The 27,842-nt window shown below is 46.1% G+C and overlaps 1 protein-coding gene across 2 annotated transcripts in view; it reads right to left on the reverse strand.

The window, feature by feature from the left end:
• Positions 1 to 27,842, reverse strand: part of LOC128702657 (Brefeldin-resistant Arf-GEF family protein schizo) — a 707,300-nt gene that overhangs the window by 523,162 nt on the left and 156,296 nt on the right. The window contains exon 2 of one of the 2 annotated variants that reach the window (XM_070101942.1): positions 506 to 565. The exons of the other annotated variant lie outside the window; for it this stretch is intronic. Coding sequence (XP_069958043.1) covers positions 506 to 565 — 60 coding nt within the window. The remainder of the gene's footprint in view (positions 1 to 505; positions 566 to 27,842) is intronic. 2 annotated transcript variants of the gene reach the window in all.

Here is a 27,842-nt window from a genome sequence, read left to right on the forward strand (position 1 = left end):
TCTCTACCTTCCTATTTACTCACGTCCTTCTCTCTCCCTCTGCACCTTCATATTTAATGCGTTATCTTGACTCCCACTTGATCTATACTTTCTTGTACTGTGTCAGCACAAATACCAGCAGCACATCCATCACCTCAGTCACTATTTCTTACAAATTTGTCCTCAACAAATAAAACCCGTCAAAAAAATATATTACAAAACGTCAGAAACGTCAAAAAGCAATATGCAGATTGAATCACACTGAAAAAAAAAATGAATGCAGCCCATAAAGTCATGAAAAAGGCAAAATAAAAAAAAAAATCGCCAAAATGCAATTAAATTTAAAAACGTAAAAAGCAGGAATACTTAAAAATTCTTTAAAATACCAGGCAAAGTAGTACAAAGAAAGGCGAGACACGGTGGGCGGGTGGGCGGACGGGCGGGCGGGCGATCGGGCGGGCGGGCGGGCGGCTGGACAGAGATTTGAGGCTTTAAAGGTGTGGAGGTGTTGGGAAGGAACACCTACTTCCTGCTGCTGGTGCTGCTGGTCCTGCTGAGCTGCCACACCCGGCTGTCACGTCGACTTCTGTGACCAACACAACATACACACCATGTTACTACCATGTTCACATCCTCACTAATACCACTACACTATGAGTTAGTAATCGCTAATACCACTATACAATGAGTTAGTAGCTACTAATACCACTACAGTTAGTAGTCACTAATACTACTAGACTATGAGTTAGTAGTCACTAATACCACAACACCATGGGTTACTAATCACTAATACTAAAACATCATGGGTTAATGGCCTCTAGGTCTTCCTCCTACCACAACACAATAGGTTAATGGTTCCTAGTAGTACAAATGAACCACTAGGAACTCCAAGTTAATGGTCCATAGTAAAAAATGAGAACCAACCAGAGGTTAATGAAGCCTAATAATTCATATAAGCTCCCCAACACAGGTTAATGAAGCCTAGTTACTTATATAAGCTCCCCAACACAGGTTAATGAAGCCTAGTTACTTATATAAGCTCCCCAACAGAGGTTAATGAAGCCTAGTTACTTATATAAGCTCCCCAACACAGACTAATGAATCCTAGTTACTCATATAAACCCTTCAGTGAAGCCTAGTTATTTATTTAAGCTCCCCAACACAGGTTAATGAAGCCTAGTTACTCATATAAGCTCCCAAAACAGATTAATGAAGCCTAGTTACTCATATAAGCTCCCAAAACAGATTAATGAAGCCTAGTTACTCATATAAGCTCCCCAAAACAGATTAATGAAGCCTAGTTACTCATGTAAGCTCCCCAAAACAGATTAATGAAGCCTAGTTACTCATACAAGCTCCCCAAAACAGATTAATGAAGCCTAGTTACTCATATAAGCTCCCCAAAACAGATTAATGAAGCCTAGTTACTCATATAAGCTCCCAAAACAGATTAATGAAGCCTAGTTACTCATATAAGCTCCCCAACACAGGTTAAATTAACATATGACTCGACTAAACATCACCCTTCAAACATCGGTCATAAAATTTGAACCAATCCTAAAACAGCTCTTGCACACACTTGCTAAGAAAACAAGAATCCATCCTAGCAACACAATAGTGTTGGCTGAGGCAACACACCTGACAAATCTAATACAAAACAAACCCTTATGCCAAGTTTCGTTAAGGATGTTCATCTGGTTCTCTGTATTGGCTTTAATGCCAGACCTTCGTGGCCCTTAAAAACCTTCGTCGCCCTTAAAAGGACCATAAAGGTCGAGAACCGTATTTTAAGCTGTTATTTTGTTTAATAAAACCTTGAAAATTTATGTGAATTTAAAAAAAAAATTGATGCCTAGCAATATTTTTATGTTTGGAGTCTTCAGTTGAACTGCCACTCAGGACTGAACTTAATCAAGTATATATGATAAAGTTTATATTCCTGAACGAAACTTGGTCTCAAATAAAGGCCTGTTCTATATGACAACTCTTCATGCCATGATGATGATAAAATAATAATAATAATAATAATAATAATAATAATAATAATAATAATAATAATAATAGCAACAATAATAATAGAGAATAACAACAGTAATAATTGTAATAACAACAACAATAATAATTGTAATAACCACAATAATATCACAACATATATGAATATTTAATAACACTAAGGATGCCTTTAAATCTTAATTAAAAATTAACCGTTTTCTTGTTTGGAATGTCTTGAATGTTTTGTAGAGTAATTAGGCTAAACCCCGATGTTGTTTTACAAAGGAGTAACAATTACTTGACAAGAGTGGGAACTTAGCGTCTGTCACTTGAATAAAAGCTGGGTTAACTGTCATACTCACTTGCCGTCAACAGGGACGCACCTGTGACCGATTTCAAGTTTTTTTTTTTTTAGCCCCCCCTCGACTGTCCTTGTTGCCTGGTTGTTCAACCGGGGTGGTGCTGTGTGAGTCGGTGTAAGTCTTGTTAGCTTAGGTCTACAAACAGCCAAAGCGTTTTATTAGGCTACTGCAGAGTCAGGACCACTGGATCGTCAGAAACAATGAACCACAGTGGACCACCATAGGCCATGGACCAGCATTAACCAGTGGAGCATCGATAAAACTAGTAGAGCGAAGCCAGTGAACCAGCTGGGACAGTGTGTGTGGGCGTCATTCTTGACCATAACATTTATTCTGCCATGAAATTATTCTTGTTTTAAGATCAAGGAAAGGGATAAAGAGGAATAAGGAAAAGAAAAAAGATGGTGGAAAACAGACTAAAAAGAGAAGACGAAGAAACGGGAGGGGGAAAAAAAAAGACAAGGGGCTGCAGTAGAGAAGAAAGTGATAGAATGGGCGAGGATAACTAGTGGGTTTATGAATTAAGACACTTGTGTAAACACTTGGGTATCTTTACTGTGGAAACGTATCGCCAACTAGTGGCTTCATCAGTCTAATACAGAGAAGAATGAATATCAGAAGAAGTTTGAGTTAATCAGTTCCTCACCCTGGAATCGATGTAATCGGTCCATCAAAATCGATGCCAAACTAACGGTACCGGTATCGGCTAATTATAGTGGTATAGGTTTTGGCCTCAAACTCAGTATCGGCTAAAATTTGGGTATGGCCCCATCACCAATGTCAACAAACATTTTATAAACACTTGCCCCGGCCAGCCTGACGCGGTACACTACCACAGCTTCAACTTTCCACTAACAATCCAGCCTCTCTTTGGCGCCGTTTTCCTTAAACGTTACCCTATCAATTTCTAAAGAAAATTTCTTAATGTAGTCTTCAGTTAGGGTAAGGTAAACAGGAAAATTAATTGAACGGGGTCGAACCGAGGTTCCCTGAGTAGCAGGTCCTACGCTGCACCATCCAGCCACGGTTATTATTTTTTTCCTATAGATTCGCATATTCCATCGTATTAGAGTTTTGGATTTTGCCGCCGAAGGGATTAATTTATTGTCCACCACATATCCATCCAATGGAGGGTAGGACAAGACCATACTGATAAACAAAAGACCTAGGAACTAAACCCCAAAAGGGTTAACAGGAGTACATCTGAATTTATATCTACAGTTGACTTATACGTTGCTAGGAAATTTGCTTCATATATCTGCTATCTTATTTTCATTAATAAAATACCTTGACATATTCCACAATATATGAACAAATTACAAACTTGCACTACACGTCTGGCAGCGGATTGTGTCTCCACGGGCATATTCTACCGTTTACACCTGCAAGTTCCTCAGGCGTAGTGTAAGGACGGACTGTCAGAAGAGAGGCAAAAGTACTAGAAGCGACAGATTCGTACAGCAACATAATGATGTCAACGAGATAAAGTCAGTCGATCAAATGAAAATGCTGGCACACAGATGGTTCCAACTTCATCCTGTTCCCCACTTGTATGTCTCATAACAATAAAAATGCTTTCAAATGAGCTGAGGTAGGTAACAGCTCTTAGCTTGCCAATAAAGTTAGGAATCCTTAACCTGTAAATAGCTCGTCAATAAAGCTAGGGATCCTTAACCTTGTCAAACCCTGTGTAAAAAAAAAATAAGATGGTAGACAGGTGAGATATGAAAAGTAAAGATAAAAGGAGGAGGACATCAAGGAAGAAGTACCTTATGTGTGGAAGGTATTGGAAAAACCATCATTGTGGAGCATGACAAGAAAGGTGAAGTGACGAAGCAGAGGAAGAGGAGCAGTAGGAAGAAGAGCAGTAGGAAGAAGAGCAGCAGGAAGAAGAGCAGCAGGAAGAAGAGCAGCATGAAGTAGGAAGGTAAGCAGCAGGAAAAAACAGGAAGATGAGCAGCATGAAAAAGTAGGAAGATGAGCAGCATGAAGTAGTGGGAAGATGAGCAGGATGAAGAAGGAAGATGAGTAGCACAAAGAAGCAGGAAGAGAAATAGGAAGATAAGCAGGATGAAGTAGGAAGCGGAGCAGCATGAAGAAGCAGGAAGAGGAGCAGCAGCATTAAGAAAAGGGGGATGAAAAGAATGGAAAAGAGACCAAGAAGCGGGATGAGGAAGATAGCAAAGCAATAATAATAGAGGAGAAAGAGGAGGAAGAGGCAAGAGGCTTAAATGAGTGACCTACAAAACTCCATTTCCCTTCCTCTCCCAGCTTGCTTCCTTCTCTCTCTCTCTCTCTCTCTCTCTCTCTCTCTCTCTCTCTCTCTCTCACTCACTCAGCGCCTTGATGAGTGTAACTGGTTTGATAAGTGTAACAAATGACATTACTGATACTTCCAGTTTAAAGGTCAAGCATACTTACTACCAGTGTCACTCATGTGACAACTTTACTAACCCAGCCACACCATCGCTAACACCAGCTGCACCATAGTGACAACCAGAATCTGCAAGCGCCACAGCAGCATCAGCATCTGGCATCAACAGCAGTATCTGGCACCAACAGCAGCAGCTGGCTCAACAGAGCCCACAATAACAACAGAAGGTTCAACATGCACTCCTTCCTAGGGCCACTTAGATACACGCACACACAGCTGTAAGAGGAGGTACGATAAAGCTTTTAGAGCAGGGAGAGAGTGAACCTAGTAGCGACCAGCGAAGAGGTGGGGCCAGGAGCTGTGAAACGACCCCTGCAACCACAAATAAGTTAGTGCACCCAGGACCACACACACTGTAGGCACGGTAGCAGACAGCAGAAGGCACAGCAGAAGGAGTAGCATCGTTCAAGGTGTCTACTCGCCCCTTCCTTGGATCAATCCTGATAACGTTCCATTCCCTCCAGGAGCTGGAATGACTCCTACGGGTTTAGCACTTCCCCATAAACAAAATCAAGGCAGCCAAGAAATTCACAGAATTAAGTTGTATTTGGCACTTACTGCAAGGCAGTGACTGCAACACTATGAGGCATTAGTTACCTCAGACTCCGAGTATGCACCACCCTCTTGGATGGCCTGCTCTCCCTTACCCGTTTAATTCTCTTCTGGACATGGTAGAGTGCAAGCATGCAGATAGCAACAGCTTGGTCTATCAAGCTAACTAACAAGGTTGTTGCTCTCTACCCATCACTAGAAGCAGAATGCAGTGACTATGCTGGAGTGTGTGCACAGCCTATTGATCAGGTTATGAAGCAGGAGGTCTGGCCTGGGACCGGCCCGCGGAGGAGTTGACCCCCAGAAACGACCACAGGTAAGGTACTTGAAGGACAATAATCAAACACAAGTTGTGGCCTACACATGGCTCTAACTCCACCCTCTCTCCTAAGTAACACTAAGTATGGTAAACAGCCATTAACAACTGTAACAGAAGAACTACCAGGGTCAGGATAACCCTAAACTATGTTGAAAATGGTATACAATACCGACAAGCGAGTAATAATGTGTAACAGTTGGGTATCTTTAGTGTTGAAACGTTTCGCCTATGTGGCAGACTTCTTCAGTCAATTACATTGTAGACAGCAGGAGTAGTGACGAGGTAAAGATGAAGTAAGCAGTCCATCAACCTTGGAGAAATACTTTGGGGTGGTCATCCCCTCAGCCTGGAGAAGACACCCAACTGTTGCACATGTGTCTTACATTTCAGCCCTAAAATACGGGAGAGAGAGAGAGAGAGAGAGAGAGAGAGAGAGAGAGAGAGAGAGAGAGTTACCAACTGTCAAAGGCACTTGTCGATAGACATTTGTCTGTTTGCAGTTTCCGCTGTGTGTACCCACCTATTTATGGTTACAGGGGTCGATTCACAGCTCCTAGCCCTGTCTCTTCGCTAGTGGTTACTAGATCCACCTTCTCCCTTTCTCCAAGAGTCTTATCGTACCTCTTCTCAAAGCTATGTATGGATCTTATCTCCACTACCTCACTCTCCAGATTGTTCCACTTCCTGACAACTCTAAGACTGTGTGTGTGAGTGAGTGTGTGTGTGTGTGTGTGTGTGTGTGTGTGTGTGTGTGTGTGTGTGTGTGTGTGTGTGTGTGTGTGTGTGTGTTTTGTTTGTTTTAGGAAACAACGCTTAGTAAGGCTCACATACCAAACACATGGACAGCTCAGAGATACTCGCCACATACCTGAAACAAAGAAATTTATATCAAAATCTAAACACGTATGAACAGATGCACAAATTTTATGCATAGAAACAAATACGGGCGAGCAAATTCCTACAAGAAGATTCGGCTAAAATATTAGCGACGACTGACAAACTGAGGATGGAGTTTACCTGAATTATCAAGTGATGGGAGTATAATAGGAATATAATGTCTTGAAGCTGGGAGTTAGTCCCTGCAGGAGGTCTTGAAGCTGGGAGTTAGTCCCTGCAGGAGGTCTTGAAGCTGGGAGTCAATCCCTGCAGGAGGTCTTGAAGCTGGGAGTCAATCCCTGCAGGAGGTCTTGAAGCTGGGAGTCAATCCCTGCAGGAGGTCTTGAAGCTGGGAGTCAATCCGTGCAGGAGGTCTTGAAGCTGGGAGTCAATCCCTGCAGGAGGTCTTGAAGCTGGGAGTCAATCCCTGCAGGAGGTCTTGAAGCTGGGAGTCAATCCGTGCAGGAGGTCTTAAAGCTGGGAGTCAATCCCTGCAGGAGGTCTTGAAGCTGGGAGTCAATCCGTGCAGGAGGTCTTGAAGCTGGGAGTCAATCCCTGCAGGAGGTCTTGAAGCTGGGAGTCAATCCCTGCAGGAGGTCTTGAAGCTGGGAGTCAATCCGTGCAGGAGGTCTTGAAGCTGGGAGTCAATCCGTGCAGGAGGTCTTGAAGCTGGGAGTCAATCCCTGCAGGAGGTCTTGAAGCTGGGAGTCAATCCCTGCAGGAGGTCTTGAAGCTGGGAGTCAATCCGTGCAGGAGGTCTTGAAGCTGGGAGTCAATCCCTGCAGGAGGTCTTGAAGCTGGGAGTCAATCCGTGCAGGAGGTCTTGAAGCTGGGAGTCAATCCCTGCAGGAGGTCTTGAAGCTGGGAGTCAATCCCTGCAGGAGGTCTTGAAGCTGGGAGTCAATCCGTGCAGGAGGTCTTGTAGCTGGGAGTCAATCCCTGCAGGAGGTCTTGAAGCTGGGAGTCAATCCGTGCAGGAGGTCTTGAAGCTGGGAGTCAATCCCTGCAGGAGGTCTTGAAGCTGGGAGTCAATCCCTGCAGGAGGTCTTGAAGCTGGGAGTCAATCCCTGCAGGAGGTCTTGAAGCTGGGAGTCAATCCGTGCAGGAGGTCTTGTAGCTGGGAGTCAATCCCTGCAGGAGGTCTTGAAGCTGGGAGTCAATCCGTGCAGGAGGTCTTGAAGCTGGGAGTCAATCCCTGCAGGAGGTCTTGAAGCTGGGAGTCAATCCCTGCAGGAGGTCTTGTAGCTGGGAGTCAATCCGTGCAGGAGGTCTTGAAGCTGGGAGTCAATCCCTGCAGGAGGTCTTGTAGCTGGGAGTCAATCCGTGCAGGAGGTCTTGAAGCTGGGAGTCAATCCCTGCAGGAGGTCTTGTAGCTGGGAGTCAATCCGTGCAGGAGGTCTTGAAGCTGGGAGTCAATCCCTGCAGGAGGTCTTGTAGCTGGGAGTCAATCCGTGCAGGAGGTCTTGAAGCTGGGAGTCAATCCGTGCAGGAGGTCTTGAAGCTGGGAGTCAATCCCTGCAGGAGGTCTTGAAGCTGGGGGTCAGTCCCTGCCACAGTCCTTGCAGTGATGTGGACACACTCCCATGCACAGCTTCGAGAGTTGGTATGATAAGGTGCAGGAGGGTAGGAATCAGTGACTCCTATATTTAAGTTGTCAAGAGGCGGAGCCAGGAGCTGAGAGTCGAGCCCAACCACCACACACAGCAGAGTACACACAACAGTTGACACCAACTAACTGATATATCATGTCATCCATTCCCTCTTTCCATTCCTTCCTCTTCCTTCTCCTTCTCTTCTTCCTCCTACTTTTTCTGTTCCACTTATCCTCTTCTTCATCATTTTTTTACCATTTTCTTTACCCTCTTCCTCCAGGGGTTACAGAAAATTTTCTCCAAACCCCTCCTCCTTCTCTTTCTACTTCTCCTCCTCCTCTTCCTTCTTCTTCTCTTCCTCCTCCTCTTCCTCCTTCCCCTTCTTCCTCCTGCTGCTGCTGCTGCTGCTGCTCCCTGCCAGCAGGTCAACAAGGGTGGCCTCCGCCCAGCCAGGTAAAGACACAGCCAATAAACTAAGCAAACAGATGCAAATTAGCCCACACAAGACAGGCGAGCAGGCACCTCACCTGGCACTCACAGTGCCAGAGAGAGAGAGAGAGAGAGAGAGAGAGAGAGAGAGAGAGAGAGAGAGAGAGAGAGAGAGAGAGAGAGGAGAGAGAGAGGAGAGAGAGAGAGAGAGAGAGAGAGAGAGAGTACCTCTGTACTAGCATGTGCAATGTACAGACCTCAGTGGCAACATGCAGACCCTATCAACTTCCTAATGGAAAATATTGACTCCCTTCTGCTACAACACAACTGTCAACATATTATAATTGTTGGTGACCTCAACCAGCACCTTATACAGAGGGACTTTGATGACCTTCTTGCAGTGTTTGACATGAGAAACTTTGTTGATTTCCCTACTCATATCTCTGGCTCCTCCCTTGACCCAGTAGTGAGTGATCTGGCAGAAGGCATAGTCACTTGTCAACCCCTCGGCTACGTTGGATCGTCTGACCACAAGGCTGTTTTTACCACACTTAAGATCCCAACAGAACGAGGTGAGGAGTCCACACGCACAACCTGGCTATGGGAAAGAGGTAATTGGCCAGCCCTTTGCTCTGAGCTCGCCACCACCGACTGGAATGCTCTTCTCCAGGGGGATGTTGACAACCAAGTGAAAGCCTTCACTGGACACATCCTTAATCTGCAACAAGAACACATTCCTCACCGGCAATATGTGACAAAGCCTACAGATCAGCCTTGGTTTGGCTTTCGTTGTAGAGAGGCTGCTACTGCTAAGTACAAAGCATGGCGAAGGTATAAGAGACATCCTACCACCTATAACAGGAACTTGCACATGCAAGCCTGTAGGCATATGGGTGATGTTCAAAAGTGGGCCATTACTAAATGGGAGGTGGACACTAAAAGAAAGTTAGCATCAGGTAGGGTAGGCTCCAAAACCTGGTGGTCCCTGGTCAAGGACAGACAAGGTTATCTGCCTGATGAACTTATTCCACCTCTAAATCGACAGGATGGGACCACCTCTACTAGTAGTCAAGAGAAGGCGGACCTCTTTGCTGAACACTTTGCTACCAAAATGCAAGTTCCTGATCCAGCAAGGGACCCTCCTTGGCTAGCTGCAAGAACTGTGTCAAAACTGTCAGTGGTGACAATAAGGCAGGAGGAGGTGCATTTCCTTCTTAAATCACTTGACCAAGAAAAGGCTGTGGGCCCAGACAAGTTGAGCCCAAGATTGTTGAGAAGATGTGCAGACCAGCTAGCAGCACCTCTAACTCGCATCTTTCAGCACTGCCTAGTACAGTGTAAATGGCCCTCTCCATGGAAAGAGGCAAATGTAGTCCCTGTTCACAAAAAGAAGAGCAGAGCAGAAATCAGCAACTACAGACCAGTGTCACTCCTGTCAATCACTGGTAAGATCCTTGAGACAATAATCTCAAGACAAATGACAGATTTTTTTGACTACCACTCACTACTTTGTGATCGTCAATATGGCTTCAGGAAAGGTTACTCTGCTGCTGATCTGTTGTTAAACCTCTCCACTAAGTGGCACCAGTCACTGGATGAATCCAAAGTCAGCTGTGTGGTAGCACTGGACATTGCTGGCGCTTTCGACCGGGTGTGGCACCAGGGCCTCTTAGCAAAACTTCAAGCACTGGGAATTGCAGGCTCTACGCTATGTCTCCTCAGTGATTACCTTCATGGTAGATCTCTAAGTGTAGTCCTCAATGGAACGGAATCAGCAAGGCATCCTATTGGGCAAGCGTTCCACAAGGAAGTGTGCTGGGTCCACTGTTATGGAATGTCTACTTCAACGACCTTCTTCATCTCATCCCAGAATCACATGCATATGCAGACGACTGTACACTGACATTCACTTATCCAAGAGAAGAAATGCCAGCTGCTCTAAGCTACATCAATCACCAGCTGAGAGCTATATCAGCTTGGGGAAATAGATGGCAAGTAACATTTGCACCTGAAAAAACGCAAATGATGTTCGTCTCTAGGGCACCATGATGGTAATGCTGGCGCAGTAGTAAGGATGAATGGGACGATGTTGGCACCTGGAGAAGAAGTTGATATCCTTGGGGTGAAATTTGACTCCAAACTAACCATGAAGAACCATGTTGTAAATCTTGCAAACAAGGCAGCCAGGAAGCTTACAGCACTTCGCCGTATCTCGCATCTGCTTGACAGTAGGGGTTGCAAGATCCTGTACGAGGCACAAGTACGCTCACACCTTGAGTATGCTCCACTTTCTTGGTTTGCCTGCCCCCCTCTCATCTGCGACTGCTTGACAGAGTAGAGAACAGAGCAAGACGTCTCATCTCTCGCCTGGACCCATCCTGGATAGATCTGTCATTTCAGCAGAGCCTTCAACATAGGAGGGATGTGGGTGGCCTTACTGTTATGTACAAGGCCAATATTGTCAAAATACCACACTTGGATCCACTTCGAGGACAGCGTGAAACAAGCTTTTATGCCACAAGACGGGCAGAAAGCAACAACTTCACTCTGGCTGTACCCTTCTCCAGAACATCACTCCATCTGAGATCATACATACCCAGGATGACTCGAGTATGGAACACATTCGTACAGCATAATGATGTCAACGAGATAACGTCAGTTGATCAAATGAAAATGCTGGCCCACAGATGGCTCCAACTTCATCCTGTTCCCTACTTAGTGAAGTAGAGCATAATAAAGCGGATAAACTAGCAACTATTAAATAGACATTATTCTTCTTCTCATGAAGAAGCACTAAACCCACAAGGCCCACACACTGCCTGGGCAATGGTGGTCCCAAACAGGAGAGAATAGCTCCAATTTATTGCATCAAGAGCCCCTTGCCAGCATCAAGGACCCTCTTGGAGAGCACAAAACACAAGGACATTCACCACAAAATACACAGTTCACAAACAAGCTAAACGTTGCACAGGAAACTTCAACGTTTCGCTCCTTCCTTGACAATTATCAAGAGGTAACTGAGAGAGAAAATACAGAGAAAATCAGTATACGCAGTTTCAAGTACAGACATGCTTAGGGAAACCTGGGGATGATAGTAAAGGGGCGGGGCCAGGAGCTATGACTCGACCCCTGTAAAGATAACTAGGGAAACACACGGAACAAGGGGCTACAACTGGAAGTTGAAAACTAAGATGAGTCACAGGGATGTTAGGAAGTATTTCCTCAGCACTAGAGTTGTCAGGAAGTGGAACAATCTGGAAAGTGTAGTGGTGGAAGCAGGATCCGTACACAGCTTTAAGAAGAGGTACAACTAGGCTCTTAGAGTAGGGAGAGAGTAGACCTAGTAGCAACCAGCCAAGAGGTGGGGCCCAGAGGCTGCGATTCGACCCCTGCAACCACAAATAGGTGAGTACATGGAAGAGAGGAAGAGAAGCGACAGGAAAAACAATGATTAGGAGAGAAAAAAAAAACAGAAAACAAGGAGGAAAGGACATGAAGATGGGAAGATAATGGTAAGAAAACCTGGAAGTGTTCATTGCGCGAGAGGAATAAGGAAGGCACCAGACGAAGGCGGACAGCACCTTCTCAAGACAACACCAGCTGGAGAAGAGCCAGCTGGAGACGAGCCAGGTAGAGCAACTCACCATCTGGCACTGCTAGGCCACACAGATTGCTGGACGCGTTTTTTAAGTCATAGCATAGCAAGCAGGGCGAACTAAATTAACAGGCAGCACAGGTAAACACCATACACAACTACAAGATCAGATTTTTGGCCCTGGAGGCCAAAAATTAGTAAATTCGGTCGAACAATACACTTCTTGGATTTATATTAAGAAGCAAAAGTAAAAGAAGACCTGAAGTTATTGTACAGGTAAATATCTCGTTTGTAAAGACTCATTAAATCTTACTGGGAAAGGAGGCCTTCTGCAGTGCTCCTCCTTTAGGTTCTTAATAGTAAACAATTATTGTATTTGAGGATCTTCCTAGCACGAGCCAGGTACACATAAGTACAATCATCATACATAGTAGCAAGGTGTAAATTGTGGGACCCACAGCCTCGGAGAAGTGGATAAACAGGCTTCAAGGAAGAATATTTGGATTTCTTCCTGAAGCCGTTTGTAACAAGTGTACAAATTACCTAGGATAACCCATATCAAAGTGGCTTATTTCCACTGTAGTCCTTGGATCCTCAGTTCACACTTTCTTGATAAATTAGACACATGTGCAACACTTGGGTATCTCTACTGTAGAAATGTTCCGCCAAACAGTGGCTTCATCAGTCCCATACAAAGAAGAATGAGGGACTGAAAAATGAGGGACTGATTACCTCAAACTCCTGATCTTCACCATTCTTTGTATTGGACTGATGAAGCCACTTTGTGGAGAAACGTTTTCACAATATAAGAACATAAGAACATAAGAACGAAGGAACACTGCAGAAGGCCTACTGGCCCATGCGAGGCAGGTCCAAGTCCCTACCGGCTTAAGCCAATGCACCCAACCTAGTCAGGTCAGGTCACACTGACTTAAGGGAGGAACACGGCAACCGACCTGTTAGCACAAGCTATCAGGTCTAACTCACACCCACCCACATCTACTCATGTATTTATCCAACCTATTTTTAAAGCTACACAACGTTCTGGCCTCTATAACGGTACTTGGGAGTTTGTTCCACTCATCCACAACTCTATTACCAAACCAGTACTTTCCTATATCCCTCCTGAATCTGAATTTTTCCAACTTAAAACCATTGCTGCGAGTCCTGTCTAGGCTAGATATTTTCAGCACACTATTTACATCCCCTTTATTTATTCCTGTCTTCCACTTATAAACCTCAATCATATCCCCCCTAATTCTACGTCTTTCTAGAGAGTGCAGTTTCAGGGCCCTTAGTCTATCCTCATAGGGAAGGTTTCTGATACATGGGATCATCTTTGTCATCCTCCTTTGTACATTTTCCAGAGAATTTATATCCATTCTGTAATACGGTGACCAAAACTGTGCAGCATAATCTAAATGAGGCCTAACCAAGGATGTATAGAGTTGAAGAACAACCTGAGGACTCCTATTATTTATGTTTCTTGATATGAAGCCAAGGATTCTATTAGCTTTATTGCGAACACTTATGCACTGTTGTCTTGGTTTCAGATTACTGCTAACCAGAACTCCTAAATCTTTTTCGCAATCCGTAATATTAAGATCTACATTATTTAGTTTATATGTGGCATGGTTATTGTCCTGTCCAACATTTAGAACTTTGCATTTGTCTATATTAAACTGCATCTGCCACTTCTCCGACCACTGCATCAGTCTATTCAAATCTTCCTGGAGTGCTCGAATGTCCTCGTCAGAATGAATTCGACGGCCTATTTTGGTGTCATCGGCAAACTTGCCGATGTCGCTCTTTATGCCCTCATCTATGTCGTTTATGTAGATTGTGAACAGCAGGGGGCCCAACACTGACCCCTGTGGAACACCGCTCGTGACGCTTCCCCACTCTGATTTCTCCCCATTTATGCAAACTCTCTGCTGCCTATTTGTCAACCATGCCTCTATCCAGGAAAAAATTTCTCCTCCTATTCCATGTGCTTTAATTTTCCTCAATAGTCTCTGATGTGGGACCCTGTCAAAAGCCTTACTGAAGTCCATATACACAATATCATATTCGTTACCATGATCTACCTCCTCAAATACCTTAGTGAAAAAAGTTAATAAATTCGTAAGGCAGGAACGTCCCTTTGTAAAACCATGCTGAGATTCGTTGATTAATTTATGCTTTTCAAGGTGGCTACGAACTGCCTCGGCAATTATTGATTCCATAAATTTTCCCACTATGGAGGTTAGGCTTATTGGTCTATAGTTCGAAGCTAAGGACCTGTCACCTGTTTTGAAAATAGGTATCACATTTGCCATTTTCCACTTATCTGGCACCATGCCAGTTTGTAGTGATATGTTGAAAAGATTAGCCAAAGGTGTGCTAAGCTCCTCTTTACATTCCTTTAGAACCCTTGCATACAGTTCATCAGGGCCTGGGGATTTGTTAGGTTTTAATTTATCTATTTGCCTAAGGACCATGTCACTTGTGACCCTAATAGTGCACAGTTTATTATCGTCCTGTTCTACATGTTGCACGTGTTTATAAACTTGTCGGTTCTCTCAACTATTTTATCTACATTCGTTACATTCTTGTGAGAGTTGTGAGGTGTGGGGGAGAGGGTGGCAGCACGTGTGTTGTGGGGTGTGGGGGAGAGGGTGGCAGCATGTGTGTTGTGAGATGTGGGGGAGAGGGTGGCAGCAGGTGTGTTGTGAGGTGAGGGGGAGAGCGTGGCAGCATGTGTGTTGTGAGGTGTAGGAGATAGGGTGGCAGCAGATGTGTTGTGGGGTGTGGGGGAGAGGGTGGCAGTAGGTGTGGTGTGAGGTGTGGGGGAGAGGGTGGCAGCATGTGTTGTGAGGTGTGGGGGAGAGGGTGGCAGTAGGTGTGGGGGAGAGGGTGGCAGCATGTGTTGTGAGGTGTGGGGGAGAGGGTGGCAGTAGGTGTGGTGTGAGGTGTGGGGGAGAGGGTGGCAGCAGGTGTGTTGTGGGGTGTGGGGGAGAGGGTGGCAGTAGGTGTGGTGTGAGGTGTGGGGGAGAGGGTGGCAGCATGTGTGTTGTGAGGTGTGGGGGAGAGGGTGGCCGCAGGTGTGTTGTGAGGTGTGAGGGAGAGGGTGGCAGCATGTGTGTTGCGGGGTGTGGGGGAGAGGGTGGCAGTAGGTGTGGTGTGAGGTGTGGGGGAGAGGGTGGCAGCAGGTGTGTTGTGGGGGAGAGGGTGGCAGTAGGTGTGGTGTGAGGTGTGGGGGAGAGGGTGGCAGCAGGTGTGTTGTGGGGTGTGGGGGAGGGTGGCAGTAGGTGTGGTGTGAGGTGTGGGGGAGAGGGTGGCAGCAGGTGTGTTGTGAGGTGTGGGGGAGAGGGTGGCAGCATGTGTGTTGTGAGGTGTGGGGGAGAGGGTGGCAGTAGGTGTGGTGTGAGGTGTGGGGGAGAGGATGGCAGCAGGTGTGTTGTGAGGTGTGGGGGAGAGGGTGGCAGCATGTGTGTTGTGAGGTGTAGGAGATAGGGTGGCAGCAGATGTGTTGTGGGGTGTGGGGGAGAGGGTGGCAGTATGTGTGTTGTGAGGTGTGGGGGAGAGGGTGGCAGCATGTGTTGTGAGGTGTGGGGGAGAGGGTGGCAGTAGGTGTGGTGTGAGGTGTGGGGGAGACGGTGGCAGCATGTGTTGTGAGGTGTGGGGGAGAGGGTGGCAGTAGGTGTGGTGTGAGGTGTGGGGGAGAGGGTGGCAGCAGGTGTGTTGTGGGGTGTGGGGGAGAGGGTGGCAGTAGGTGTGGTGTGAGGTGTGGGGGAGAGGGTGGCAGCATGTGTGTTGTGAGGTGTGGGGGAGAGGGTGGCCGCAGGTGTGTTGTGAGGTGTGAGGGAGAGGGTGGCAGCATGTGTGTTGCGGGGTGTGGGGGAGAGGGTGGCAGTAGGTGTGGTGTGAGGTGTGGGGGAGAGGGTGGCAGCAGGTGTGTTGTGGGGGAGAGGGTGGCAGTAGGTGTGGTGTGAGGTGTGGGGGAGAGGGTGGCAGCAGGTGTGTTGTGGGGTGTGGGGGAGGGTGGCAGTAGGTGTGGTGTGAGGTGTGGGGGAGAGGGTGGCAGCAGGTGTGTTGTGAGGTGTGGGGGAGAGGGTGGCAGCATGTGTGTTGTGAGGTGTGGGGGAGAGGGTGGCAGTAGGTGTGGTGTGAGGTGTGGGGGAGAGGCTGGCAGCAGGTGTGTTGTGAGGTGTGGGGGAGCGGGTGGCAGCATGTGTGTTGTGGGGTGTGGGGGAGAGGGTGGCAGCAGGTGTGTTGTGGGGTGTGGGGGAGAGGGTGGCAGGTGTGTTGTGGGGTTTGGGGGAGAGGGTGGCAGCAGGTGTGTTGTGGGGTGTGGGGGAGAGGGTGGCAGCAGGTGTGTTGTGGGGTGTGGGGGAGAGGGTGGCAGCAGGTGTGTTGTGGGGTGTGGGGGAGAGGGTGGCAGCAGGTGTGTTGTGGGGTGTGGGGGAGAGGGTGGCAGCAGGTGTGGTGTGGGGTGTGGGGGAGAGGGTGGCAGCAGGTGTGTTGTGGGGTGTGGGGGAGAGGGTGGCAGCAGGTGTGTCTACCCCAGCAAACACAACCAAGCTACTGTACCTGACACTATTAGTTTTGATACTGGAGAAGAGCAGGCCAGGAGTCACTGACCCGGGGACTGTCCCACTATCATCAGCAGGTCATAAAAGTCACTGACCCCGAGACTGTCCCACTATCATCAGCAGGTCATCAGAGTCACTGACCCCGGGACTGTCCCACTATCATCAGCAGGTCATCAGAGTCACTGACCCCGGGACTGTCCCACTATCATCAGCAGGTCATCCGAGTCACTGACCCCGGGACTGTCCCACTATCATCAGCAGGTCATCAGAGTCACTGACCCCGGGACTGTCCCACTATCATCAGCAGGTCATAAAAGTCACTGACCCCGGGACTGTCCCACTATCATCAGCAGGTCATCAGAGTCACTGACCCCGGGACTGTCCCACTATCATCAACAGGTCATCGGAGTCACTGACCCCGGGACTGTCCCACTATCATCAGCAGGTCATAAAAGTCACTGACCCCGGGACTGTCCCTCCACCATCATTAGCCCAGCAAACTTTACAACCGCCTCTCTTCCACACTAATAAGATCACTTAAGACAAAGTTGTTTCGGCAAATAGATCAAGTTGTAAAGTTAATCCGTGTTTTCCTTTTCCAAGTTCCCGTTAAGTTGTGAAAGGCGACAAAGTTCATAATGTTTGGTGCGAGACTTGCTTAACATTTAATACGACTTAGGGTACTCAGAAACAACCACGGAACGGGGAGGGGGGGGGAATTTGAACCCATGGCGCCGACTCGTAGAACTCCAGGCCAGTGCGTAAGTCATAGGTTCAAACCCCAATTGCATTGGCCGAGTTGTGTTTGCGGGGGTCGAGACACAGGCTCCTTGCCGCATCTCCGACAATAGTCAGCATTACTGTACACTAAGCTTGCTTCCACCACCTCCTAAAGTAACTAAATCGATTTTCCAAAAGCCCTAAGACTAAAGAAACACTTCGTAACATCCCTCTGGGAAAATGGGACTGCAAGACGATCAAGCAGGCTATGAGGGCTTCCTGAAGAATTAGACACATGTATAACATCTGGGTATCTTTATTTTAGACATTTCGCCAACCAGTGGCTTTAACACAAATTCAACAACATAATTGTACACGTATCTAATTCTTTATCTTGTCGGTATTGTATACCATAAATGTACAACTATCTGGTTTAACAAGTAGCAGGAAAGTCCGGCCTCAGGCTGGGCTGCTGGAGTATACCTGGAGGGTGTTTCGGGGGTCAACACCCCCGAAACACCTAATGTAATCAGACTGATTACCTCAAACCCCTTCTAATCTACACCATTCTTCTTTACATAGGACTGATGAAGCCATTATGTGGCAAAACGTTTCCTCAATAAAGATACCCAAGTGTTGCACATGTGTTTAATTTATCAACTTGTCTGTTATTTGAACCATTTATCTGCGAATATTGAAGTATTCTCAGACACTGGTAATATAAACAAGCTTCATAACCACACACACACACACACACACACACACACACACACACACACACACACACACACACACACACACACACACACACACACACACACACACACGAACGGCCACGGAAAGACCTAGAGTACTGAAGGTTGTAGAGAGCATTGCACTCAGATGTGTCATGTCCATGTATTCTATGATAAGTACAGTAGGGAAGATCTGACTGGTACTCATCATCAGTACGACGCCTCTTAGGGTGACTATCAGGACAATTAATTGCAATATGGCCACGGAAACCACAGTTGTAACAAGTCCGCTGACTATGTTTAATTGCTCCAAAAGCTGCTATTTTAGCAAACGACGCTGTGGATGGTATAACCTCGTCAGGGACAAAAGCTGAGGACTGGACAGCATAGATAAATGATGATAAAAGTTTGTCTAATCTAACAGCAAATGCACTCAACGATTCATTAGTCATGGGTGTAGCATTCACTAGTTCCCTAAGAACGACATATGGATCAGCTGTTTTTACTGGTACGAGGAAAGAACGAATCAGTTCCTCATATTGTGACCACTTAGTAAGATTCCTGAAGTGTCGCATATCAAGATCAACAACGTGAACAGCAGCAGGGAACCGATGAAGAGCTTCTTTCGCAAGTCTGATAAGACTTTCCTCAGAAGGAGGACCTTCAACTAGAGCATTAACACGAGAACGAATGGCAGTAAACCATGCTTCAAGATTATGTACATGGCCATTCCACATGACACACACACACACCCCACACCCCCACACACACACACCCCACACACACACACTCCACACACACACCCACACACCCCACACACCCCATACACACCCCACACACACCGCACACACACCCCACACACACACCCACACACACACACCCACACACACACACACACACACACACACACACACACACACACACATATATACAATAGGCCTAGTGTCTAATCGACATGTGCCTAGGACAAAATGGTAACTAACACACACACACACACACACACAAAATTAAATTCTCGGTCCTGAGACTCCTGACTGATATGTCCGTGCTGTATACTAGTTCTCCCAGCCTCCTACCCTCAATCCTTCCCTCTCAGCCTCCTACCCTCAATCCTTCCCTCCCAGCCTCCTACCCTCAATCCTTCCCTCCTAGCCTCCTACCCTCAATCCTTCCCTCCCAGCCTCCTACCCTCAATCCTTCCCTCCCAGCCTCCTACCCTCAATCCTTCCCTCCCAGCCTCCTACCCTCAATCCTTCCCTCCCAGCCTCCTACCCACAATCCTTCCCTCCCAGCCGCCTACCCTCAATCCTTCCCTCCCAGCCTCCTACCCTCAATCCTTCCCTCCCAGCCTCCTACCCTCAATCCTTCCCTCCCAGCCGCCTACCCTCAATCCTTCCCTCCCAGCCGCCTACCCTCAATCCTTCCCTCCCAGCCTCCTACCCTCAATCCTTCCCTCCCAGCCTCCTACCCTCAATCCTTCCCTCCCAGCCGCCTACCCTCAATCCTTCCCTCCCAGCCTCCTACCCACAATCCTTCCCTCCCAGCCTCACTAAAAGCCCGTCTCGTAAGTGTCGCCTTGACCACCTTCCCTGCTACTCTGCAGACCTCTCCCACCTACAATATCGCGACAGCTTCTACCACATACACATTTACTGAAAAGAAACTCGGCAGCCTAACTATAAACTGTGTGTGTGTCCTGCCATGGGGTGAGGCAGGTGGAGGGGTGTTTGAGGTGGTGGTGGTGGACGAGGATGGAAGGGGAGGTTCCTGTCTATAATGTCTGTTAGTGTGTATATGCTGTGTGTATCTGTATATATCTGCTATACATATCTGTGTAACCAGAACTACTGTGAAAAAATAGTGAAATTCCAAGGTTTTCGTGATTTCTCACATTATTAAGGAACTGTGACAGTTCCTTGATAATGTGAGAAATCACGAAAGTGCTTGGTTGTTCTATCACCTGTTTACTGTGATCTTATTTCATATCTATGTATGTAAATCTGTGTGACCCGTCCTTATCCCCTCTATCCTTCGTTCGCTCCCTCTATATATATGATAAATTTCTTCACACGTGATACGTATCTGAATATTCAATCCAAATAAACGTAAGGTTACGCAAATCTTGGGCGGATACGAAATGTAACGATCTAGATGAGGAAGTGGTAAACACAGACTCTATACACAGTTTTAAGATATCCCACGAGGCAAGGAACATTATGTTGCGGTTCGTCAATAACCATAAAGAGAACCCAGGAGCTATGATTCGAATCCCACACTCACTCTTCCCCCTCCTCTCCACAAACTCAGTCACACAGAAAGGAAAAGCAAGAAAAGGGTTGAGATAAATGGTATAAAATACCGACACGAGGGAAAAAAGAGTTGCAATAATGTTGGTAGAATTACTGACAATATGTGAGGTAAAAGGACACACGTGCAACTGATGCAACACTTTTGCTGTGGCAACGTTTCGATCTCCAGTAGTTTTGTCAAGCCGTAACGGCACAACAATAATATTGCATTAGTTACACATGTGTCGTTATACCCAACAAGAAAAGTGTTGCGGCTCTGGAGACAGGCCCCACGTAGAAGTGATGCAGACACACAACGAGACCAAAGCCATGAAAGCTTACGATGGGAGAATGTAAGTAGCGTAGCTCCTCAGGGCTGTGTCCTAGCACCCCCGCCGCCACACTGTTGCCGCTAACATACAAGTGATCGTCTAGCAAAAAGACTCCAGCATATCAATGATTCACCCAGAGAATGACTACTTCGTGTAAATGTATCCAGATGAGGCAATACAAGCGTGTTTAAAGAGACACGTGAGCAAACAGTAGGACATATTAGAAAACGTATCGCTACTGGGACATGATCGCTTCTAACACGCACCTCTTTGCCCATCCCGTGCAGGTCTGTCTCAAATCCAACTTCCCCAACATTCTCCACTTGACTCTCCACGCTGTGTATACTCATGTGCTCTTTGCTCAGGTAGATCTAATTGTGTCCTGATAAAACCGTGTAGGTGAAACATAGCCAATAAAGAATCGTATTATAATGCATTTGTGCCTATTTTTCCACACACCTTAAAAGGCAGTATATATATAAGCTGAGTGTCACACCTCACTCTCCGCCCATATATACAGACATTTTAACCTCTGTGTGTTAGATGTGATCAAGGTTCCAGGACCGAAACGTTTTCTAATAGTGTCCTAGAGTTCGCTTACGTGTCTTTTTAAACCAATCTGTCGGTATTTATTACCAGGGTTGATACCAAGACTCGCGGGACTACGAAGGGATTATCACTATGGGGATACCTGGACAGTTTGCAGTTTTCGCAGGCTTTTATTCTAGTTTATATCACTTCAAAATCCAGTTCTAACTATGATAAAACCCATGGGTTCGAACCCATGACAAGTCCTTCCTAAAACTAGCAGGCCAGAGTCAGTACGATTTCTTAAGGTATTGAAACAGTAAACACTTTCCTAGGCTACAACCCACACCAGGCGACTGACTCCCAGGTTGATAGAGTAGACACATGTGCAACTCTTGGGGATCTTTGTGGAAACGTTTCGCCACATAGTGACTTCATCAGTCCAGTACAAAGAAGAATAAAGATCAGAAGGAGTTTGAAGTATTAAGTCCCTCGGTCTGGAGTCCATATAATCGGTCCATCTGTGTTGATATTACTACTGATTATATCGACTCCAGGCTGAAGGACTGATTACCTCACTCTCCTTCCGATTTTCACCATTCTTCTTTGTACTGGACTGATGAAGCCACTGTGGCAAAACGTTTCCACAATAAAGATACCCAAGTGTTGCACATGTGTCTAATTTGTAAACATATCGGTTCTCTGCACCTAGCAGCATACCCTGCTAGGTGCAGCGTATGCAAATCAATGCCCATTACCCCTTAACATCAGCGATGTACATTTAAGAGTTAGCACACTCCAGGAAGCTCAACAAAAGAATGCTTCAGCTCAGTATTAAACACACAGGTAAAAGCAATAGTTGTGTATGCAACACCTACGTGGAATCCACACCCAAGCAATAGTTGTGTATGCAACACCTACGTGGAATCCACACCCAAGCAATAGTTGTGTATGCAACACCTACGTGGAATCCACACCCAAGCAATAGTTGTGTATGCAACACCTACGTGGAATCCACACCCAGTCAAGCGCTCAGCTAGGAGCGAGAAAGTTGCTGGAGTCCTCAGACTGGAACCCAGGCAGAGCAAGAGCCATGAGCACACAACCAGGAACTTTACCATGACTCTGGAGAAAACATGATTACGACATGCAAAATACTCTAGAGCATTGGTAAAATACACAACAATAAGCTAACACCAGTTGATTCACAAAGATCATTTTAATTATCGTATATTCATGAGGAAAATGCTAATTCGGTAAAGATCATACAATACCTGCGTAATGGAAGGTAATCAGGGTTGATTAGCTATTAAAAGTCAAGAAGCAAGAAGTCATGGAGCTCAACCCCCCAGCAAAATGACCCACAATTGGGTAAATACAAAAAAAGCTCTCAAAGCTCTGATTATATACTTATATAAATGGGTAACATACATGTTGTAAGTGCCAAAGGTTTACAACAAGACTGCTCCCAGAGCTGAAAGGAAAGCAACGTGAAATAGACTACTGAGTCTGGCGACCCAGGAACAGGGATGGGAAGGAAGAAAAAAAGTTTGATCACGTCTTAACTGTGACAGACCTGTGACCAGTTTCGAGGGTCTTTGGCCAGGCTTCCTTGTTGATTGCCTGTTCAACGAGGCTTTGACTGTTAGCGGTCCGCTGGCCCATCATAGCCAAGTTTATCTGGCATTCGAAAGAGGCAATGATCCGATTTCCCATTGAAGACTTCGACATTTATTCCGGTAATGTTTCTGATATCTGCTGGTAGTAGGGTGAAGAGGCTTGGACCACGGAGAAAGTCCTAAGAGGTATCGACGAGGAAGATAGACATTGTTCAAGAGGTGGTGTTCAGGGACGGAGTGTAGATGAATGGTTCACAGAACCGACATGTTGATGAATTAGACACATGTGCAATCAGTCCATCAAGATTGATGGACTGACCACATCGACTCAAGGTTGAGGGACTGATTACCTCATTCTCCTGCTGTTCTTGAAGTTTACCCTATATATGGACTGATGAAGCCACTGTGTGGCGAAACGTTTCCTTAATAAAGATACCCAAGAGTTGCACATGTGTCTAATTCATCAGGGACGGACTGTTCAACAGGGAAGCTAAACACAAAGTTAAAGTCACGACCCATAGTAATATTAAGTATTATTTCTTTAATCTCAGGGTGGTAAAAGTGGATGAAAGTTCTATTCACATTTTCAAATGTAACCAGAGAACTCGGGCGGTCAGAATGCAACACACGTCGGCCAAGACATCTTAAAGATGCGACAAGAAAGATGTCCGCCCACAAAACACAACTCTCGTTGAGTACACACACACAACTGCAAGCCTTGAAGCTGCCGTAGCTGATAAACCCTTACGGGAATATTGGACGACACCCTCATTGCCCTACTGAAGTCTCCCAGCTTAGACTGACACATTTTAACATCTTGTATGAATGTAGATAAATGGTTCAGAGAACAGACAAGTTGATAAATAAGACACATGTGCAACACTTAGGTATCTTTACTGTGGAAACGTTTCGCCACACAGTGACTTCCTCAGTCCAATACAAACAAGAATGTTGAAGCTCAGGAGTCTGAGGTAATCGACTCGAGGCTGAGGGACTGATTACCTCAAACTCCTGATCTTCACCATTCTTCTTTGTGGGTAAGACACATAGGCAACAGTTAGGCAACTTTATTCCGAAACGTTTCGCCTACACAGTAGGCTTCTTCAGTCGAGTACAGAAAGTAGGCAGGAACAGAAGAGATGTGAAGACGATATAATCAGTCCATCACCCTTGAAGTCGTAGAATTTGAGGTTGTCAGTCCCTCGGCCTAGAGAAGTTCAGTTCCATAGTCAGGAACTATACCAGTTCATTCTTCTTTGTACTGGACTGATGAAGCCACTGCGTGGCGAAACGTTTCCACAATAAAGATACCCAAGTGATGGAGTACAACAAGTAAACACAGCTGTTGTTCTGTCTAACTATCATACAAAATAGTGTAGCAGGTGATATATTAAATTTTGTTAAAAACTGCAAGCCAAGGAGGACCCTTGCGCCAGTCACATCACCTCCTCGTCACCCATGGCCTGTTACCAGTCATCCAGTGTTAGTCAGCAACAGTCACCATCAAGACAGACTGGGTTAACACACATACTTTCATATGTGCAATAAGATCACAGTAAATAGGTGACATCAAGGAACTGTCAGTTCCTTGATAATGTGAGAAATCACGAAAGCGCTTGGAAGTTCACTATTTTTTTTCACAGCGGTTGTTCTGCATACCTTCATATATCACATATCAATACACAGTATTACTCCTCCTTCACAGGATAATACCACCAGTAATGTTGGAGGGTTTTAAATGGGATATGGTTGCAAGGAAACACCGATGGTCTGTTATGGAGGCGATATACTGGTTATACATAGTAGAGCCCAACCTATCCTATTCTATGTGGTTCGCCAATATTGTGTCGACCCGGGTCTTGTCCAGTTGGTGACCCAGCATTGGCTTCCCGGGTCTACCTATCTGGAGTCTGATCCCCGGAATACCTGGAGGGTATTCCGGGGATCAACGCCCCAGCGGCCCGGTCCACGACAAAACCTCCTGTTGTATCAGGGCCTGATCAACCAGGCTGTTACTGCTGGCCGCACGTAGTCCGACGTACGAACCACAGCCCGGATGATCCTGCACCGACTTTAAGTATCTGTCCAGCTCTCTCTTGAAGGCAACCAGGGGCCTATTGGTAATTTCCTTTATGCATGGTGGGAGACTGAACAGTCTTGGGCTCCGAACACTTATTGTGTTTGCTCTTAGTGTACGAATGGCGCCCCTACTTTTCATTAGGGGGATTTTGCACCATCTGCCCAGTCTTTTACTTTCGTAGGGAGTGATTTCTGTGTGCAGATTTGGGACCATTCCTTCTAGGATTTTCTAAGTGTAGATTATGATATCTCTCTCTCGCCTGCCTTCCAGCGAGTACTAATCAAGTGCTTCCAAGCGTTCCCAGTAGTTCAGGTGTTTCATGGAGCTTACTTGTGCAGTAAAGGTTCTCTGTACACTCTCTAGATCTGCAATTCCACCTGCCTTGAATGGAGATGTTAATGTACAGAAATATTCCACCCTAGAGAGAACAAATGATTTGAAAAGGATCATCACTGGCTTTGCATCTCTTGTTTTGAACGTTCTCATTATCCATCCTATCATTTTCTTTGCAGTTGTGATCCTTGGAAGTGAGATCATCGGACATTACCACTCCTAGGTCCCTCACATTATTTTTTCGCTCTACTATGTGATCAGAGTTTGTAGTATACTCAGTTCTTATTATTTCCTCCAGTTTTCCTCTAGGATTTTCCAGGTGTATATTATCATGTATCTTTCTCGCCTGCATTCCAGGGAATACAGATCAAGGACCTTTAACCGTTCCCAGTAATTTAGGTGCTTTATCGTACTTATGTGTGCCGTGAAAGTTCTTTGTACACTCTCCAGGTGAGTAATTTCGCCTGCCTTGAAGAGGGCAGTTAATGTACAGCAGTATTCCAGTCTAGAGAGAACAAGCGATTTGAAGAGAATCACCATGGGCTTGGCGTCCCTAGTTTTGAAGGTTCTCATTATCCATCCTATCAGTTTTCTAGCAGATGCGGTAAATACATTGTTGTGATCTTTGAAGGTAAGATCCTCTGGTATTATCACTCCCAGGTCCTTCACATTACTTTTTTCGCTCTACTGTATGGTTAGAATTTGATGTATACCCTGATATAGTTTTAATTTTCTCAAGTTTTCCAAATCTGAGCAGTTAAAATTTCTCTTCATGAAACTTCATATAATAATAATAATAATAATAATAATAATAATAATAATAATAATCCACCCCAGGAAAGAAAAAAAATGAGCACAATCTTAGCCTGGTATCACTACCTACATCAACGTTACGAGCGCCTTCAGGCTGGGCTGTTTCTCAAGCCTTGAAAACTGCTGTAATATTGCTGAAACCTCCGCCAGGTGCACCCAAGGGCAGTAAGGGTTTTTCAAATTTTCTTGAGAGTCCCTTGACCATCCCTGGAATTGAAGGCTCGAACCGTGAGCCTCGGAATGTGTATTTAGAGGTGAGTAACTTGACGTGGATGATGGCAGCGAGCAGCAGAGATGAGTAACTTGTCGTGGATCAAGAAGTTGCCAGCAGAAGTGAGTAATAAGACCATACATACAGAAGAACTACAGGGAAGTTTATCTACGAACCGAACCTGTCAACTTCGGCTCTAGGTACTGTCTACCTCGGCTCTAGGTACTGTCAACCTCCTGCTCTAGGTACTGTCCACCTCGGCTCTAGGTACTGTCAACCTCCTGCTCTAGGTACTGTCCACCTCGGCTCTAGGTACTGTCAACCTCCTGCTCTAGGTACTGTCCACCTCGGCTCTAGGTACTGTCAACCTCCTGCTCTAGGTACTGTCCACCTCGGCTCTAGGTACTGTCAACCTCCTGCTCTAGGTACTGTCTGCCTCGGCTCTACGTACTGTCAACCTCCTGCTCTGGAGGTTACCTGGAGGTTATTCCGGGGATCAACGCCCCCGCGGCCCGGTCCATGACCAGGCCTCCCGATGGATCAGGGCCTGATCAACTAGGCTGTTACTGCTGGCCGCACGCAGTCCGACGTACGAGCCACAGCCTGGCTGATCCGGCACTGACTTTAAGTATCTGTCCAGCTCTCTCTTGAAGGCAGCCAGGGGCTTATTGGCAATTCCCCAAATGCTTGATGGGAGGCTGTTGAACAGTCTTGGGCCCCGGACACTTATGGTGTTTTCCCTTAGTGTACCAATGGCGCCCCTACTTTTTATTGGGGGCATTTTGCATCGCCTGCCCAGTCTTTTACTTTCGTAGGGAGTGATTTCTGTGTGCAGATTTGGGACCATTCCTTCCAAGATTTTCCAAGTGTAGATTATGATATATCTCTCCCTCCTGCGTTCCAACGAGTACAAGTCAAGTGCTTCCAAGCGTTCCCAGTAGTTAAGGTGCTTGACAGAACTTATACGTGCAGTAAAGGATCTCTGTACACTCTTTAGATCTGCGATTTCACCTGCTTTGAATGGAGATGTTAATGTGCAGCAGTATTCCAGCCTAGAGAGAACAAGTGATTTGAAAAGGATCATCATTGGCTTGGCATCTCTCGTTTAAGTTCTCATTATCCATCCTATCATTTTCTTTGCACGTGCGATCGTGGCACTGTTGTGATCCTTGAAAGTGAGATCCTCAGACATTACTACTCCCAGGTCCCTTGCATTATTTTTCCGCTCTATTGTATGGCCGGAGTCAGTAGTATACTCTGTTCTAGTTATTATCTGGTCCAGTTTTCCATAACGGAGTAGTTGGAATTTGTCCTCATTGAACATCATATTGTTTACCGTTGCCCACTGGAAAACTTTGTTTATATCTTCTTGGAGGTTAACCGCGTCCTCAGCAGATGACAGCCTCATGCAGATCCTAGTATCATCCGCAAAGGATGATACGGTGCTGTGGTGTATATCTCTGTCTATGTCTGATATGAG

Source organism: Cherax quadricarinatus, chromosome 79 (assembly GCF_038502225.1).
Source record: "Cherax quadricarinatus isolate ZL_2023a chromosome 79, ASM3850222v1, whole genome shotgun sequence".
NCBI lineage: Eukaryota > Metazoa > Arthropoda > Malacostraca > Decapoda > Parastacidae > Cherax > Cherax quadricarinatus.